Below are 17476 nucleotides of genomic sequence, written 5' to 3'. Positions count from 1 at the left end.
AATCATTCCTAGTGAGATAAAATTGTCAGGTGCCTTTTTCACACTTTCTTTTAAAAAGTGTTTTGTATAGAGATGCCAAAGGAGTATGCCTAGGGGCCAGGAGGTGGCACACCTGGTTAACTGCACACATTACAATGCACAATGACCCAGGTTCAAGCTCTTAGTCCCCACCTACAAGAGGAAAGCGTCACAAGTGGTGAAGCAGTGTTGCAGGCGTCTCTCTTTGTCTCTTTCCGTCTCTATCTCCCTCTCCTCTATCAATTCTTCTCTGTCTCTATCCAATAAATAAATAATTTTAAAAGTATGCTTATTTAAAAGAAGGAGAAGAAGAAGAAGATGATGATGAAGAAGAAGAAGAAGAAGAATGTTTTCTGTCACCTAGCTAATGGTGACACTTACCTCTAACTTGAGCAACCAGTCTTCTACTAACTTCAATTTTCCTTGCCCAACCTTCTGCAAATGTTGTGATTTTCAGTCTTAATCACACAAGGTTCAGGGACCATGAATTCCAGACTATTCTCTATGTGTCTCTTGTGTTATGTGTCTTAAAAACAGAGGCACTGGATGCCTCTTGTTGCTGATGATAGCTTTTTAAGTATCTTTTCATAGTGATCAGCTTGGAAAGACAAAAGAACTTCCCTGCAGAGAAAAGAACAGTCAGGCTTATACATTACCTACTCAATGAAACTTAAGGACTAAAGTTCAAAGTTCTTCTTCTGTGAGGCAATTCACTGGGTAGCCAGGAGCCATCTGGTCATCTTTGCCTTTTTTCTGAGCATGAGAACCCAGAGATGTAGCACAACTGTGGATGGTCTGACTACTGCTGCTGCTGCAGGAAATAATATACTGTCCTTCATCTCTGAGTTAGGAGACTAATGTATTTAACCTACATCCACAAAACTGTGGGCTGGCTAACATGTGAACTTAGGATAAATGTCTCAGCCCTTTCATGGTTCTTGAGGACCTTCCTGTGCTTTATCAGTCCACAGACCACAGAAAAGAGAAAATACTTCTTTCTAAATATTCAGGACATACAAACAACTGGCAATCATCCTACCACTTCTCACCAAGACAAAGAAATTCTAGATTGTGAAGAGCCTACCTAATTTGATCCATAGTATGTCCAACTCCACAATGAAGCACTAAAAAACCTTCCTGGTGTGACTAAATTATGAAATTAGACTCAAGATTAATACTTAATGATTAAGCAGTGCTAGACATTCTTCCTTTGTATGTCTTTCTTCAATTAATGTGTAGACTATGTTTTAAAAAGTGATACATGTGGTCCAGGAGGTGGCACAGTGATAGGGCTTTGGACTCTCAAGCACGAAGTCCCGAGTTCAATCCCTGGCAGCACATGTACCAGAATGATGTCTGGTTCTTTCTTTCTCCTCCTATCTTTCTCATAAATAAATAAAAATCTTTTTTAAAAAGTGATACATTTGCCCCCACAGGAATCACAAGACTTTATTTTTTTAATTCTAAGTGGGATAAAAGAATGGGAACCTGTACACATTTGGTATTTCTGGAAATGAATTTCATGCAAACAAAACAGCTTACTGTAAGTCTAGATGCTGATCTATTGATATTAATTAGGTAAATTTAAATTAAATCATTTTGACTATCTTGAAATCATTTGGTACCAAAAGCAGGTTATAGGAGTTTGGATGGAGTATCTCTATCTGAGACTAAAAATTAAAGTCCAACATGATAGTGTGAGGAAATAAGCACTGACATCTTGACACCTGAGAAATAACCTTGGCCTTCAAAAGCTGAGAGGAAGGTAGCACTAATCTTAGAATTTCTGATGAGTTGCAGTCACTCACACAGACAGTAAAATATAAGAATTTGATAGAATGAATTATTATTGAGGATCAACGCAGAATCTTCCCCCAGAGCTTCCTAGCACACATAAATAAATAAAATACTGACTTCTCCAAAGATAACTTCAGAAATGCTAGGAAGTAAAGGAATATACCTAGATACCATAGTATATAAACTACTCAGTAAATGACATTACTACTAAGGAAACCCTGTAACAGAGACCTAAATGAAGTTTGAGGGTCCAGAATCAATGTCTAATACTATGTGTTGGGACAATAGACTGATTCCAAGCATTACACCTGTAAGATAACCTATGGCTCACCATGGAAATCCTCATACAGATTCTAGGCAAAGGCCTTTGATGATGTGACTGGCCATTCCATCACCAGCACAAACATTCCCTTTTGCCTGAAAAACTACTCGGTGTCTTTAAGTGTTATTAAAGACTGAAAATTTCATGCCTTTTAGTACTTAATTGGGGACTACTGTAGCAAAAGTCTCCAAGGAGAAGAATGAATTCAAAAACTGTGCAGCTGCAAAAACAGTAGAGGGTAATACAGGATATTAAGTAAGATAATAAAAACCTACTGAGCCTGTGTTTGGGGAAGGAAGATTCTAGTGAAGAGAAAGAAGAAGTATATGAGAGAACAATAGAGAATAATGGTAAAGAGCATAAGCTTTGGAGTAAGATCCTGTTTTGAATCTGAATTCTGCTACTGGCTAGCCTAGAGACCCCTGAAAACAGGACAGCATCATGGTAACATTTCCAGATACTCTCTGAGACCCCTGGGGTCTATCATTGAGCTTCCACAATGAGATGCTCAATAAATTAATCCTGAAATGAATCTGATTTCAGATAGTGCTGAAGTGAGTATCGGGAAGAAAGGAATGAAATTGGCGGTTGTAGAAAAGGTCGCAATTTTGCACAACATTCAATGGTGCATATAACAAGCCAAGGTAATGAAACTGTGGGAGGGGAAGCATTAACACAGAGAAACTCTTAAGATGAATCAATATGAAAGTATATGAGCATAAATGGGAAAATAAAAGTGCAAACAGCTATGCAAAGATATTAAGCAATTACTTGGCTTGTAAAAAAAAGAAAAGTAAAGGAAATCATCAAAAGTTTCAGGAGACTCTGGGAGAGTGATATATTCAAGATATCAAACATGATGAGTTTTACTTATTTAATCATTTGTTCTATGGGGCCAAGATGTGGATCTTCATTTACAAATGTATATAAGGTATTGAGATGGATTTATTTGTAGTCTTGTCATTAACACTTGAATTGAATTTCAATACATTTTTTCTTTCCTCTTCCTTCCCTCTCTTTCTCTGCTACCCCCACCCTGCTCACACAATTATCCAAATATTTTTCACATTATGTCTTTTCTATGGAGTAATATAGTACTAAGTATTTTGCCAAAATAAGGTTAAGGAAAACCCAGTATCCATTCAGCACTTAAGAAAACTGAGCTGGGGGTTAGCAAGTATTTTCCACAAACCTGGAACTCTGACTGGTAAGTTGAACTTAGGGATCCCAAAACATCAAGTCCATCTGATAGAGACAGACCCCCACCTTCATCTCTATATGGGAAGTTGTAGCTTTGCTATGAAGTATCATTTACGTCCAACCTGTAGGTCTTATTGCATCTTCTAAAGAAGGGACTGGATTCGCTGCCAAGGATGTATCACAATCAACTGAGCACTTTCTAGGTAAAGCAGTTCTTCATCTTCTCCACAGACGTATGGTATCAGAGTCTCTAGGACTGGACCCAAGGAAAGTGCTTAATACATGCTCCCAGGTAATCCTGATGATGAGCAAAGTTGAAAACTGGCTGTTTCCCAAGCCTAGAGGTGCTGCCAGTAACCATACCCTAACATTCCCTCCCAAGCCTTCAGAGTTGGGCTGAAGAACTGAAAAGTATCCTCAGGAAAATGAAAACACTAACAGGTCATACTTAATGGGAAAAAATAGCTATGGAAAATACTACAGTAGTTTACACACCTGACTTCCATATCTGAAACTCCAGAGGACCCAAGTTCAAGTGTCTGCACCTCCAGAAGCCAGAGCTGAGCAACGCTCTGGTAAAAGAAATGGCTTCAGCCTGGGAGGTGGAGCAATGGTTGTGTTGAATTCTGAATTTGGGGTACCAAGTTCAATTCCTGGCATCAGATATATCAGAGTGATACTCTGGGTCTCTTCTCTAATTATATATATATATGAGATATATAGATATAGATAGATGGATGGATAGATAGAAAGATAGATGATAGATAGATAGATAGATAGATAGATGATAGATAGATTAGAAACAATAACCATGCTCCATTCACAGAGAGGAACAAACTGTTCTTCATTATCTGGTGTTCACAGTATCCACCAAAACAATTGGGCAAACTCCCAGGAAAACAGACATGATCCATTCCAGAGCTCACCAAAACTATATGGCCCCAACAGAATCCAAGAAAAACTCTATTTCAAAGTCTTTCAGCCCAAATTAAACCCAAGCTGGACTAACAAGCAAGGTCTTAGTGTTGATCCTAAAGGGAAGGTGCAGTTGCTACAGCAGAATCTCATCGGTGCTCTCAGCTTTAATCAGTTTTTGCTTTGGGACATTCTGTGGATTTGTTAACAAGAATAGAGTGCTGCAATCTATTACACCCTCACTTTTCCTCATAGCCCTCTTCCAATAAATGGTCCAGTCCCTTTCTAGCCCCCCTACTGGGTAAATTCTGGGTTACATTAGGTTGGTCATAGATTCCCCTAGCCCCAGAATTACTTGGAGATAATGATCATAAAATAGGAACAAGCCAGGGTTTATACATGCTGTCAGCTCTACTTCAGGGGCATCCCTATGGAAGGCAGACATTACACTCTCATGACTAGCTAGGGGCTGGGAGCAATCAGGCCCTTAGTGGCCAAAACAGAAAGGGACTGCATCACTGAGCACCTCTTGACAGTCAAGAACTTTCTTGCTGAACAATAACATAAAATGCATTCCTTTGGGAGTCGGGCTGTAGCGCAGCGGGCTAAGCGCAGGTGGCGCAAAGCACAAGGACCGGCGTAAGGATCCCGGTTTGAACCCCGGCTCCCCACCTGCAGGGGAGTCGCTTCACAGGCGGTGAAGCAGGTCTGCAGGTGTCTTTCTCTCCTCCTCTCTGTCTTCCCCTCCTCTCTCCATTTCTCTCTGTCCTATCCAACAACGACAACAACAATAATAACTACAACAATAAAACAACAAGGGCAACAAAAGGGAATAAATAAATAAAATAAATATTTAAAAAAAAATGCATTCCTTTAATGGAACACACACACACACACACACACACACACACACACACATACACGATTCTAACTTATAGCAGGGTTGGAATCTTGAGATAGCTATAAAATTTAAGTTTACTCTGTCTTTGAAAAAACCTTAAAAGGAGCTTAGAGTGGAATTTTGGAGGGTCTTATGGGAAATAGACAGGTATAGTGGAAAGAATGCTGGATTGTAGCAATAGAAGACCTTACATTTTACTGTTGGCTCTCTCATAAACTAGATAACTTTGGGTAAGCTTCCCTGAATTTTTTTTTCTTCAACTATAAATCAATGGTATTGGACAAGCTAATCTCTCATGGTCCTTCTGACATCCACATCATAGCAAAACATTTGCTCTCTATGGTGGAATTTATTCTGTCACATGTCTGTTTTTCAGCTAGACTGAGCTTTTTGAGACTTAAGAACTATGTCTTGGATGGACCTTGAAAAATTCACGTTAAATGAAATAAGTCAGAAACAGAAGGATGAATATAGGATGATCTCACTCTCAGGCAGAAATTGAAAAACAAGGTAAGAAGAGAAAACACAAGTAGAACCTGAACTGGAATTGGTGTATTGCACCAAAGTAAAAGACTCTGGGGTGGGGGCGGGAGAGAATACAGGTCCAAAAAGGATGACAGAGGACCTCGTTTGGGTTGTATTGTTATATGGAAAACTGAGAAACATTATGCATGTACAAACTATTGTATTTACTGTTGAATGTAAAACATTATTTCTTCAATAAAGAAATTTTAAAAAATACCCAGTATCCATAAAAAAGGTAATGCACAAAGCAAATGTATACCAAATAAACCTTTATGTCTGTAGCACTGAACAGCTTACCAGTCAATTCTCAAGGTTTTATTTATGTATTCATTTTTCTGGTTCATAAAAGCATTAGAAAAGAATACATACTGGGGGATCCAGTGGTAGTGCAGTGGGTTAAGTGCACATGGTGCAAAGCACAAGGATCAGCATGAGGATCCCAGCTCAAATCTCCGGCTTCCCACCTACGGGGGGAGGTCGCTTCACAAGTGGTGAAGCGGATCTTCAGGTGTCTATCTTTCTCTCTCCTTCTCTCTCTCTCTCCCCTACCCTCTCCATTTCTTTCTGTCCTATCCAACAACAACGACATCAATTAAAACAAGGGCAACAAAAGGGAAAAAATAGCCTCCAGGAGCAGTGGATTTGTGGTACAGGCACCAACCCTAGCAATAACCCTGGAGGCAAAAAAAGAAAAAGAAAAGAATACATACTGTCAGATGAATTATTTCCTGTCAACTGATCAGTATCAGAGGCTTCTTTTAAACACTCCCATACACTGCCTTCAGTAGCTTCCCTTATTTTTCCTCTTATTAAAGATAACACAGCCCCAGCAGTGGGGTGTTGTATCTGACACACAGCAAACTTCAACCACTCTCAGGTGAATGAAAATGCAAATACTGACTTGTCATAATTCTGGTTCTGGGAGATTTACTTTTATGCAAGACCCCAGATTTTGGTTTTGAATAATAGAGCAATCAAGGGAGTAATTAGGCACAGAAGAATACTACCATTAAGACATTTCCATGTGTTTCACTATAAAATATTTTCTTCGCAAATGCGTTTTAAATGGCTATTATTGTGAATGGGCCAATTAGAGCAATTCCATAAGTAGCCATGCTGTGGGTTGTATCATTCAGATCCTCCTCCCTAGGTTAGTTCACCAAAGAAATCAACTACTCCTGTAGCTTTGCACTTGCAGAGTCTCAAAACAAAGGCTAAGTGGATCTCTCTCTGCCCTTCACATTCTGGGTAAGTAATTGTTCAGAGTGCACAGAGGTTGTGCTGCATAGAAGCTAAGAGCACAGATCAACAAAATCTGGACATGAATTCCAATTCTTTTTTGCCTCCAGTCACTGGGACTTGGTGTAGGCACTACAAATCCACCACTTTTTGTGGCTTTTTTTTTTCTTTTTAATTCCAATTCTTCCCACGTCCACTTAACTATCTGTGAGATCCTGGGTGTATGATATTTATCGTCTCTCTAAGTTTCATCTCCTCCTGTGTAAAAAGAGGGGGAGGGATGGGAACTATTACATGGTAATAAACTGGGAAGTAAGTTCCTGGAATCTCCCAAGAGGAGATCAACAATGGTGTTATATTAAATAGTCAAACCTTGGACAACATGGGTTTGACCTGCATGCATTCAACTGGAATTTCTTCTATCTCTGAATTATAACTCAACCAATACACGAATTAGTTGGTTAAATCTATGGACATAAATTTTTTGTATATGAAAGAATAAGTAAGAAGTAACTAAGTAATAAGTTGTTGACTGTGTGGAATTCAGCATCCCTAACCCTGGAATTGTTGAACTGTCAACCATATTATTGATACTTAGTCTTCCATTGTCTCCTGCAAAGTTAGTAACATTCAGAAAAGCAGTCACTACCTCAGAGGGATCTGGCTGGTGGTTCTTGGCTATATGTTCTGCTCATGATGGTAAAGATTAGTGCTTCTTGTGGTTCTGAGGTGTGCACACGATAGCTTGACAAGGACATTATAGGGGGCAGGGTGGTGCCACAACTGGTTAAGTACACACGTTAAAATGTGCAGGACTTAGGTTGGAGCCTCCTGGTCCCCATGGCGGTGGGGAAAAATTTGTAAGTGGTAAAGCAGTGCTGCAAGTGTCTTTCTTTCTCCTTCTCTCTCCCTCCCCTTTCACTCTTGATTTCTGCCTGTCTCTATCCAATAAATAAATAAATAAATAAAGATTATAACAATAAAAAAGAAACTATGGCAAGGACATTATAGAATAGAACTGTACTATCCCATGTCACAAATCCCATTAGGTATAATTAAGGCTGCAGAAGCAAGTGTTTGTAAACATGAATGGTTTACCTCACTTTATGTTTGTGGATAGGATTACTTTTCAACTCCCAGCTGGGTCCCCTGTGTTCAGGTTATTATTCAAAATGGTGATGTGGTGCACATGATCAAAGCACATAGGTAAAATCAGGATCGGGACAAAATGGCGACAATTTAATTAAAGAAAAACTTGATTAACGTGTAAATCATGGCTCTTGAGCTATAACCTGCATGTCCTTGAGCAAGTTAAAAGTTTCACTGAACTTCAGACTTCTTTTTTTTTTAATTATTTATTCCCTTTTGTTGCCCTTGTTGTTTTATTGTTGTAGTTATTATTGTTATCGTTGCTGTTGGATAGAAGAGAGAGAAATGGAGAGAGGAGGGGAACACAGAGAGGGGGAGAGAAAGACAGACACCTATAGACCTGCTTCACCGCTTGTGAAGGAACTCCCCTGTAGGTGGAGAGCCAGGGTCTCAAACCAGGATCCTTACGCTGGTCCTTGCACTTTGCGCCACATGCGCTTATCCCTCTGCGCTACCGCCCGACTCCCTTCAGTCTCCTTTCTAAAATGGAAATAAAAGATGTCCCCCCCTCAGGGTTGTTATATGGATTAGGATAACTGACTGTAATGATAATAGTGGATAATATCTACTGGAGCCTTAACATGCATTATATATATATGCTAAGTGATTTCACATATGTTGTTGCTTATGTTTAATTTTTTATCTTTATTTATTGGCTAGAGATAGACAGAAATTGAGAGGGAAGGGGGTGATAGAGAGGGAGAGAGACAGAGAGATACTTGCAGCACTGCTTCACCACTTGTAAAGCTTTCCCCCTGCAGGTGGGGACCGGGGGCTCAAACCTGGGTCCTTGCGCACTGTAACATGTGCGCTTAATGATGTGAGCCACTACCTGGCCCTATTGTTTATGTTTTAAATCTGCCTTATGAATGAGAAATATGGGGCTAATAAATTTAAAATGATTCATCCAAGGAGTCACAGAAGCAAGTGGGTGGAGCAAAATTTAAGGGAATAACCTACAGTCTTAAAATACTGTCTACCATCATAAGGCTGTTCCTATCATCTCTGTTCCCCCTTGGATCTGCTCTTTTCTCACTCCTCACCATCAGTATACTCCAAATAAGGTTGCTCCACCCCATCAGGAGCTAATTACTCTGAAAACTATAGACAAATACTCACTGTGGAGGTCAGCTTTCCACCATTCTTCTGGACATACTGGATGGAATCATGGATTGTCGAAAAGAGTCCAAGCAATACGTTCTCCATGTCATAGATTCTGTACATGCCATTCACCAGTTCTTCAAGAGACAGGATGTATTCTCTCCAGTATTTGTCAATCTCCACCACACCTGCCATACAGCCTTGCATGACCACATTGCAGTAACCACCACAAGGCTTAACCATCATCAGTCCCTGGCAGTAAGAGCAGTACCACATTCTGGTGAGCATTCGGCCACAGTCCTTACTGAACTTCAGGTGATCAGTGGTGTTGATCACTTCAATGCCAAGATTCAGGGCTTGGAGGAAGATCCTAGTGACTTGCAATGACTTGGAAACCTGGGTCATAATAAGCTTGGGGAAATTCCCAAATACTTTCAGGTCACGCCTTGCTCCACGGAGGCACTCGTTAATGTCTAAGACTGACTCGGGAAGGCCTGGATTCATGAGCTGGGTATAGATGACTGGAAACAGGCTGTCAAATAATTCATTGACCATGTCATCCACATTGATATCAGAACCCAGGATGTAGAGAGACACGTCTGTGAAAAATTCACTCACAAACTCAAAAGCTTGTGGGGTCAGGCTTGGATAGTTGTTCTTGAACATGGCATTGGTGTAGTTCTTGGCATGGCGAACAACAATTTCAAAAGCCTCTGAAAAAGAAGAAATATAAAAATATCCACAAATTAAAGTTTGAAAAACCAGAGTGTAATTGAGTTTGAGATTCCTCTACTGTGGTGGTGACTATGATCCCATTGCCTTAAATAATTGACTCGTATTCATTTCTGGTATTCCTTCTATTCCTATAATTGTTTGCACCTATAAATCAGTTTTCCTTTCTAAGCATTAAGTCCAAACCTTAATATGCACATAAATTCTTAAAGACACAAATTATGTTAAAACAGTAACAGCTAGGATTCAGTTAATATTTTGACCTCTCATGAAAATATAGATTAAATATTGTCCAAGTCAGGAGTTACTTCTTTTTCCCTCATTGATTCATTCTGTTAAAAAGAAATTGCATTTTTAAGACATTTCGCTGTTAGACAAAGATAAATATTTGACAACAAACCATATATAATATAAACTCACATAACAATTTTCAGTTTGTTCAGCCCTGGAGGAGAAACAAGTTCTTAGCCAAGAGTAAAATCTATCACAAATTTAATCATTCTTTTTTGTAGATTTTCTTCAGATAACCATAAAGGCAACTATCTAACAAGTTGCAAGAACTGGAAATGGATTTTTTCCCCTAAGTGAGTATCTGGATAGGAAAGAAAAACAATCCATGAATTTATCTATACATCTCTTATTGAAGATAACACCTTGAGTATTTCTATGTTGAACATCTGGAAGGATAACCATTATGTTTCCTTAGTAAGCTCAGTTTCCACATGGCTCAGAATCCTTATCTTCTCTAAGGAGACTATCAATTCATGAGTACATCTGCTGCCCCTAAGTCTTGGAATAAGGCCCAATTAATGTCATTGGTTTGAGAGAGAATGCAGTAATGTCACCATCTCATTTTCTCTAAACTGAAATATTTCAGACACAAATTATCCCAAGTAATCAGACTTCCACATTTATATGAGGGAAGGGAAAAACAATCAGAATAATGGGTTTTGCAAGGCATCAAATAGAAATTAAAAATGAACCCAAATAACCAAATTTCCTGAGCTGTTTAATATTAACTAGGTGATTTCTTTCATTTCCTCCCTAAGAAGAGAGGTCTGTGACAGATGTACTCTAAATGATGCCAATCCATGAGCCTTGAAAAGTCAAATTATTACTACTTTCAAACTACAAGAGAGACCATACTCTAACAGTTCCTTGGGATCATTTAGTCTACCTTCTCAGTCATCTATGGCAGAAGTGAGCTACCACCATCTGTCCCAGATCCTTCACAAGGTAGGACATGCTTTCTAGATTTTTCCCTTGGGCTTATGACACTCCAATCAATGTGGAGCAGATTCAGACCAACTCTACTGGGTTTCCCAGCCTACTCCAGAAAGTTAATCTCCACTTTCTTCCATTGTTACATGTACATTTCATATATTTACTTTATTTACAGTGTTAAACAAGTCTTAGACAGTTTATCTATCTTATAATAATATCTTACCCCCCACAGGCTATTTTACTCTCAGTCCTTCATTCTAAAGTTAAAATGAAGCTAAGAGATTATAAAATACTAAATGAATTCATTAAAATCATCAGAAAATCCCACACACACATCTGGACAAATACATAGAAGGAAACATTGGTAGAACAAGTCACAAGGTTTGCTTAGGAAACACCTTTGAAAAACCAAATCTAACAGCAAGAAAAACAAAAATGAAAATAAACCAGTGGGATTCTGTCAGATTGAAAAGCTGCTGCACAGGTAAATGAACCATCACTAAAACAGAAAGACATACTTCCAAATGGGAGAATATTAGGCCCAGACAAAAGGCTAATAACCAAAATATATAAAGAGCTCACAAAACTCAGTAACAAAACAAACAAACAAACAAACAAAGCAGTCCCATTAAAAATGGGCATAAGACATGAATAGAATTTTCAATAAATAAGTGATCTGGATGGCCAACAGAGGTGAAAAAAGATGCAAAGTTACTCTTTATTAGAGATATGCAAATAAAGATGAGATACCACATTCCACTGTGAGAATGTCATACATTAGAAAGGGCAGAAAGAACAAGTGTTGACGAGGATGTGGGGAAAGTGGAACACTACATTGCTGGTGAGAATGTAAACTGTTTCCACCTCTGTGGAAAACAGTCTGTAGTTTCTTCAGAAAATTAGAAATGAATTTTCTCTACAAAGTGGCACTTCTCCCAGGAATCTATCCAAAGAGAACTATGTACACCTATGAACATAGCAGCACAGTCTGTAATAGCCCAAACCTGGAAGCAACCCAGATATCTAAAACCCGGTGAGTAGTTAAGAAAGTTGTGGTATATTAAATACAATGGAATGCTATTCAGCTATAAGAAATTATGATTTTTTTCTCCTTTTCCACATCTTGTTTGAAACTTGAAGGAATCATGTTAGTTGAGCTAAGTTATAAGAAGGACAAATGCCCAGTGATCTTACTATAGGCTATACTTAAGAAATAAGGCGAGAATAAGGAAATGCAAGGTGAAGTTTGACCTAACTTGTCCTGGGCAGAGTGTACGACAGTAAAGCAATAGACTGTTATATGGAGAGATGGCAAATGGAAGGGGTAGGGCAGCAGGACTTGATGGTGAAGAGAGATCTGTGTTAGTAGTGGGAGTGGTGGGAAGATACCTATCACAGGAAGATTAGAAATTGTGCACATGTATCAATAACTGTCCTGTAAACAACTATGTCCCCAATAAAATGATTTGGAAAATCACCAGAAAATTTTAATATACAGTAATATAAATATATATTAATTTCAGGTAACAATAATTTCTTATATACTAGACAATGTCCTAGGTACTAATGGTTAATAAGTTCTGGGAAAATGTAGACAAATGCCACATTATCCTTGTTATTAAAGTATTCATGAGCTATATAATTTAGTTTACAAAACACTCTCAATTACAGTATAACATATATTTTTATGGCAAACTTCTGAATTTTGAGTTGGCATTTCCATTTTATAGATGATGAAATTAGGGCTCAGCACGTTAAGCATTTTCTAGACTCACACAACAACAAAACAGAAGTAGTCCACTCAAGTTAATGTCTCCCAGAAATCACTGAAATCTAGCTATCATAAACTTTTGAGTAAACAACACATTCCATAAATCTTTGTAGAAACTTAAGTCCTCATTTAAGCTCATTACTTTCTCATTGGCTTCACCTACCCAGATGGAAATGGACTAGAAGAAAAGGCAGCCAAGAAAGCAGAATAACCTTTTCCTTGGAGCAATATGAGGTGAGCAAAGGACGACCGCTCTGAGGTGTTATTTTGTGGCTCTAAACCATCTAAGCTAGCCTAAAATAAATTATCTACAAAGCATATTTCCCCTCTTATATAATGCATGTGGTCTTTAGTGTGCAATATACATGACAGTGAAATTCCAAAGACTATACTTGCATAACCTTGCTGAAAAGTTTCTGTTCATATCACTGCTAGATCTGTAGAAAAAGAAAATTACAAAAGACCACAAACTCTTTTACAGAAAGAATAACAATACCTATTACAGGAGAAAGGTCAATGGGTTCATTTCAATCCTCTAGATCACAAATGCTCCCTGCTCCAAATCTTACAGTTTGAAATCCACTTAGCACATTGCTAGGGTTTGCCCAACTCCCTTATTTCTGTATGGCCATTAATCAAACCACAGCCACTCAAACACTGAGTTCTTGAGAACCCGTAGGAATCTACACTAGGTAGAAAGTCAAGTTCAGTTTTTACTGACCATTTGAAGTTACATGAAATAAACTAAGAAGCTCAAAATTTTCAAAGATGTTCATTCATATCATTGACCTCTGTGGTCAACTAATGTACATTTCAGTTATGGAAGGTTTTCCTCACTCTCTTTCCTGGAAAGAAGTCAAAAGGAAAGTTCTAACTCCGATTATGAAATTTTTGGCATGGAATATTTTCTCAATAAACATGTAAATAGACCACATTCAATATAAATATATAATAAACCTAATAGCATCCCAATGGACCACATTTTCTGAATTTTTCTATTATCATCTTGGTCATCACCATGTGGATAGACTGTAATGTTGTCAATATTATACAAAAATGAAGTTGCTCAAAAGGAGACAAAATACTCTAGATGTGGCATGACATGTGAAGTTGCAACCAAGCTACTACCACTTTTTAAATGGTTCTTTAGGGATCCCTGTGAAGTTGTACCTCGTCGAGTGCACACATTACCAGGCAAAAGGGGGTGTGTTCAAGCCCAAGGTCCCCACCTGAAGGGGAGAATTTTTATGAGAAGTAGAGCAGTGCTGGTGTCTCTCTGGCTCTCCTTCTCTGTCTCTTCTTCTCCTCTCAACTTCTTTCAGTCCTATCAAATGAAAGGATGGAGGGAGGGAGGGAGGGAGAGAGGGTAGACTGCAGGGAGTAGTGAATTTGTTGTGCAAGCAATGAGCCCCAACAATAACCCTGGTGGCAATTAAAAAAAACTAAGTGGTTCAATAACTTCTACTATACCTCTGGACACATAAAACATGCTGTAGCAAAAAGAGAGTGTGATTGCAGTTATAAGGGAGGAATAAATGAACCATTGAGTTCCCTTCAAGCCCTTCAGAGTAAGAAGATCCTTATAGAGGAAGGTCCTCCCCCCAATAAAGTTATTCTTTGCACTATAAGGATGTCAAATAGTTTATAAGAACATAGACAATTTTTAGGATAAAGGACACACAACAAATTGGCCTTGAAGTGGTCCTTGTTTTCAAGTACAGGTCTTTCATGGGGAAAAAAAAAAGAACTAGCATTTAGAGGTATATGCAGTATACACAACAGGGGACTTCTGACTTCAACTCCAACACATAAAGAGATTGAAAGTTACCATTCTATCTTTAACAATAAGACATTGGGCAAGCTGAAAATGAAGGCTGCGTCTTAGACCCCTCATGGAATTGAGACAACAGGGGAAAGTATTCTAAGTTCTTGAAAAAATATTTTTATTTATTTATTGAATGACATTCAGAAATTGAGATTGAATGGAAAGATATCAAGAGAGACAGAGAGAGACTGTAACATGTGTGCTTAACCAGGTGCATCACCACCTGCCCCCTCTAAGTTCATTTGTCATAACAAATATCAATTTTTTTCTTTCCCATTCCTTGTTCTTGCTGCTACCCATTTCATGTAGCTATATGCTATAAACATCAAATATGCTGCTGCTATTGTCATTCTGAACATTTAGCTAGTTATTATATTACTTTTTTCTTTGTTTTACTTTAATGAGAGATAGAGAAAGAGGAGGACCAGAGAACTGCTCAGCTCTGGCTCATGAAGGTGCAAGGGAGATTCATACTGGGACTTTGGAGCCTCAGGTATGAAAGCCTTTTTGCAGAGTAAGATAGTGGAGCCAGCGGTGCTCACACATTGCAATGTGCAAGAATCCAGGTTCAAGACACTGGTCTCCCACCTACAGGGAGGGAGTTTCTTGAATGAGGAAGCATTGCTGCAGGTGTCTCTCTGACCTTCTCTATCTCCATCTCTCCTCTCAATTTCTCTCTGTTTCTATCAATAAATCAATAAACTTTTAATACATTTTAGAAGTCTTATTGTATAACCATTATGCTGTCTTCCCTGTTCAATGACTTTTTTTTTTTTTTTTTGGTTAAGAAAAAAATGCTTTTCTTATTTCTTTTTGCATCCCTTGGAAAGCAGACATCTGTTATCGAGAACACTCAATAAATATTTCTAAATCAACACTTTTCCCCCTCCAGATGTCTAAAAAACAATGGGTCTCTTCTGACATATTCACTGTGAGAAATTTGTGTGGTCTCTGGGAGTACATTCCATGGAAGTGTGGGAGACTCAGGAGTCTTTAACCCTCACTTTAGATTACATCTACCCTCTAGGAATTTATTACAATTTTCACATCAATGTTCTCATTAGTTGATGCTACAGTAGCTTCTGCTCCAACCAAACTGATCTCAACAAACTCGGTTAGAAGGAAAACTCCACCTGATTCAAAATAGACACAAATATAATAACAGCTAGCATCAGATTTAATGGTGAGAAACAAGAGGCTTCATCCATAAGAACAGGAATAAGATAAGGATATATTTCTCAGAAAATGTATGCAACATTTTACCCAAAGCACTAATTGGTACAATAACACAAAAAAGAGATAAAAATGAAGTAAAACTGTCTATGTTTACAGATGGCATGATTACTTATGTAGAAAAAAGATTGGCAAGAAATCTCTTTCTGAACTATTGATAATAGGCTATTATTATCAATATTTTACCAGTTTCAGGATACAAAGTGAATATACAAGTCAATTACTTCTCTATATACCAGTGACGATCACCTTATAGTTCAAATCGAAAACACAATGCCATTAATATTAATAAAGAATTGAATGCTAAGATATAATGGCATATATATAACGCTAATAATGTGTGTACACAAATAAACAGAGAGATAATCTATGAAGATAGAGACACAATACTATTAATTTTCAACATGATCTACAGAGTCAATGAAACCCCAGTCAATTCTGGCAAATTATGTATTGGATATCAATATTTACACTGTTATGGAAAAACAAAAGATCCAGACTAGCCACTACAATGCTAAACGAATATGCACAGCTACTGGGAATCTTATGAGTACCAGCAGTTGACCATGCTTTTCTCCACTTAGCTCACTTAGTTCTTACTGTATAGCTTTCATTAGCTTTTCTGAAAAATCAGTTTGCTTTAACCTTCTGGGCACTGTGATTCATGTACCCAATCATTTTTCCATCTTCACATTTGTTGCTAGAGAACATAGTCTAAATTTACGGTCAGAGTGTATCAAGCATAATCAAATTCATGTCATGCATTTTTTTTGTGTCATAACCTTGGTTCTGGCTTCGTTTCACTTTTTTGCCTGCATTTTTTCCCTTTGCCTGATTGCCACTTTCTATTTTACTTGTGGTGTAGCTTACTTTCCTTAAGTATATATTTAGAGAACATTTTAAATTCTTTTTTTGGAAGAAAGAAGAAAATAAGTAAGTAGGTAGATATAAAGATAAGGGACAGGAGGAACTATACCTATCATTGCAAGACAAAATACTGTTTCAATAAAAGAGCCTAACAAATGTGAGTAGCAGCTCAAGAAACGTTTGTAATCATAAATGCCCAGGTCCTGTTTCAGACACCTGTTAGCAGCCCAAGACTCTTCGCCAGCAGTACTACTAAGATGAAATGATAGAATATTCTAAAGATATTTCATCTTTTAAAATCCTTTCCATATCTTAGTCATCTTGGTAAACTGTACATAATGACTTTAAAATCAAGAAGAAACTTAATAAAGCTGGCTTTATCCTGGCCTAGACCATCTCACATGAATGTAAGAGATTTGCCAGATGACAAATTGTTCTTAATATTGATAAACTATACTTTAAGAACATTTGTCTTACAAGAAGCCATGGGATTTTAAGAGCTTATTAAACTATGAGCACAGCAAGAATTATTGAAGTTCATATAGAAGAGGGTAGCAGTGCAGCATTTTTCATGCTGAACCATACCTTGTGGCATTAACTCAAGGAGTAAATTCTGAGATACAAAATTAACCTGTGTTTTCCCATTCTTTTCAGCTT

General features: G+C 38.0%; 1 protein-coding gene across 1 annotated transcript in view; it reads right to left on the bottom strand.

The window, feature by feature from the left end:
- GPC3 (glypican 3) overlaps positions 1-17476 on the bottom strand; it is a 465788-nt gene that overhangs the window by 204442 nt on the left and 243870 nt on the right. Inside the window, exon 3 of the mRNA XM_007517010.2 lies at positions 9186-9880. Within this exon, the coding sequence (XP_007517072.1) occupies positions 9186-9880 (695 nt within the window). The remainder of the gene's footprint in view (positions 1-9185; positions 9881-17476) is intronic.

Source organism: Erinaceus europaeus, chromosome X (genome assembly GCF_950295315.1).
Source record: "Erinaceus europaeus chromosome X, mEriEur2.1, whole genome shotgun sequence".
Lineage (NCBI taxonomy): Eukaryota > Metazoa > Chordata > Mammalia > Eulipotyphla > Erinaceidae > Erinaceus > Erinaceus europaeus.
The sequence above is the reverse complement of the archived record's forward strand: the minus strand, read 5'-3'. Positions and strand labels throughout refer to the sequence as shown.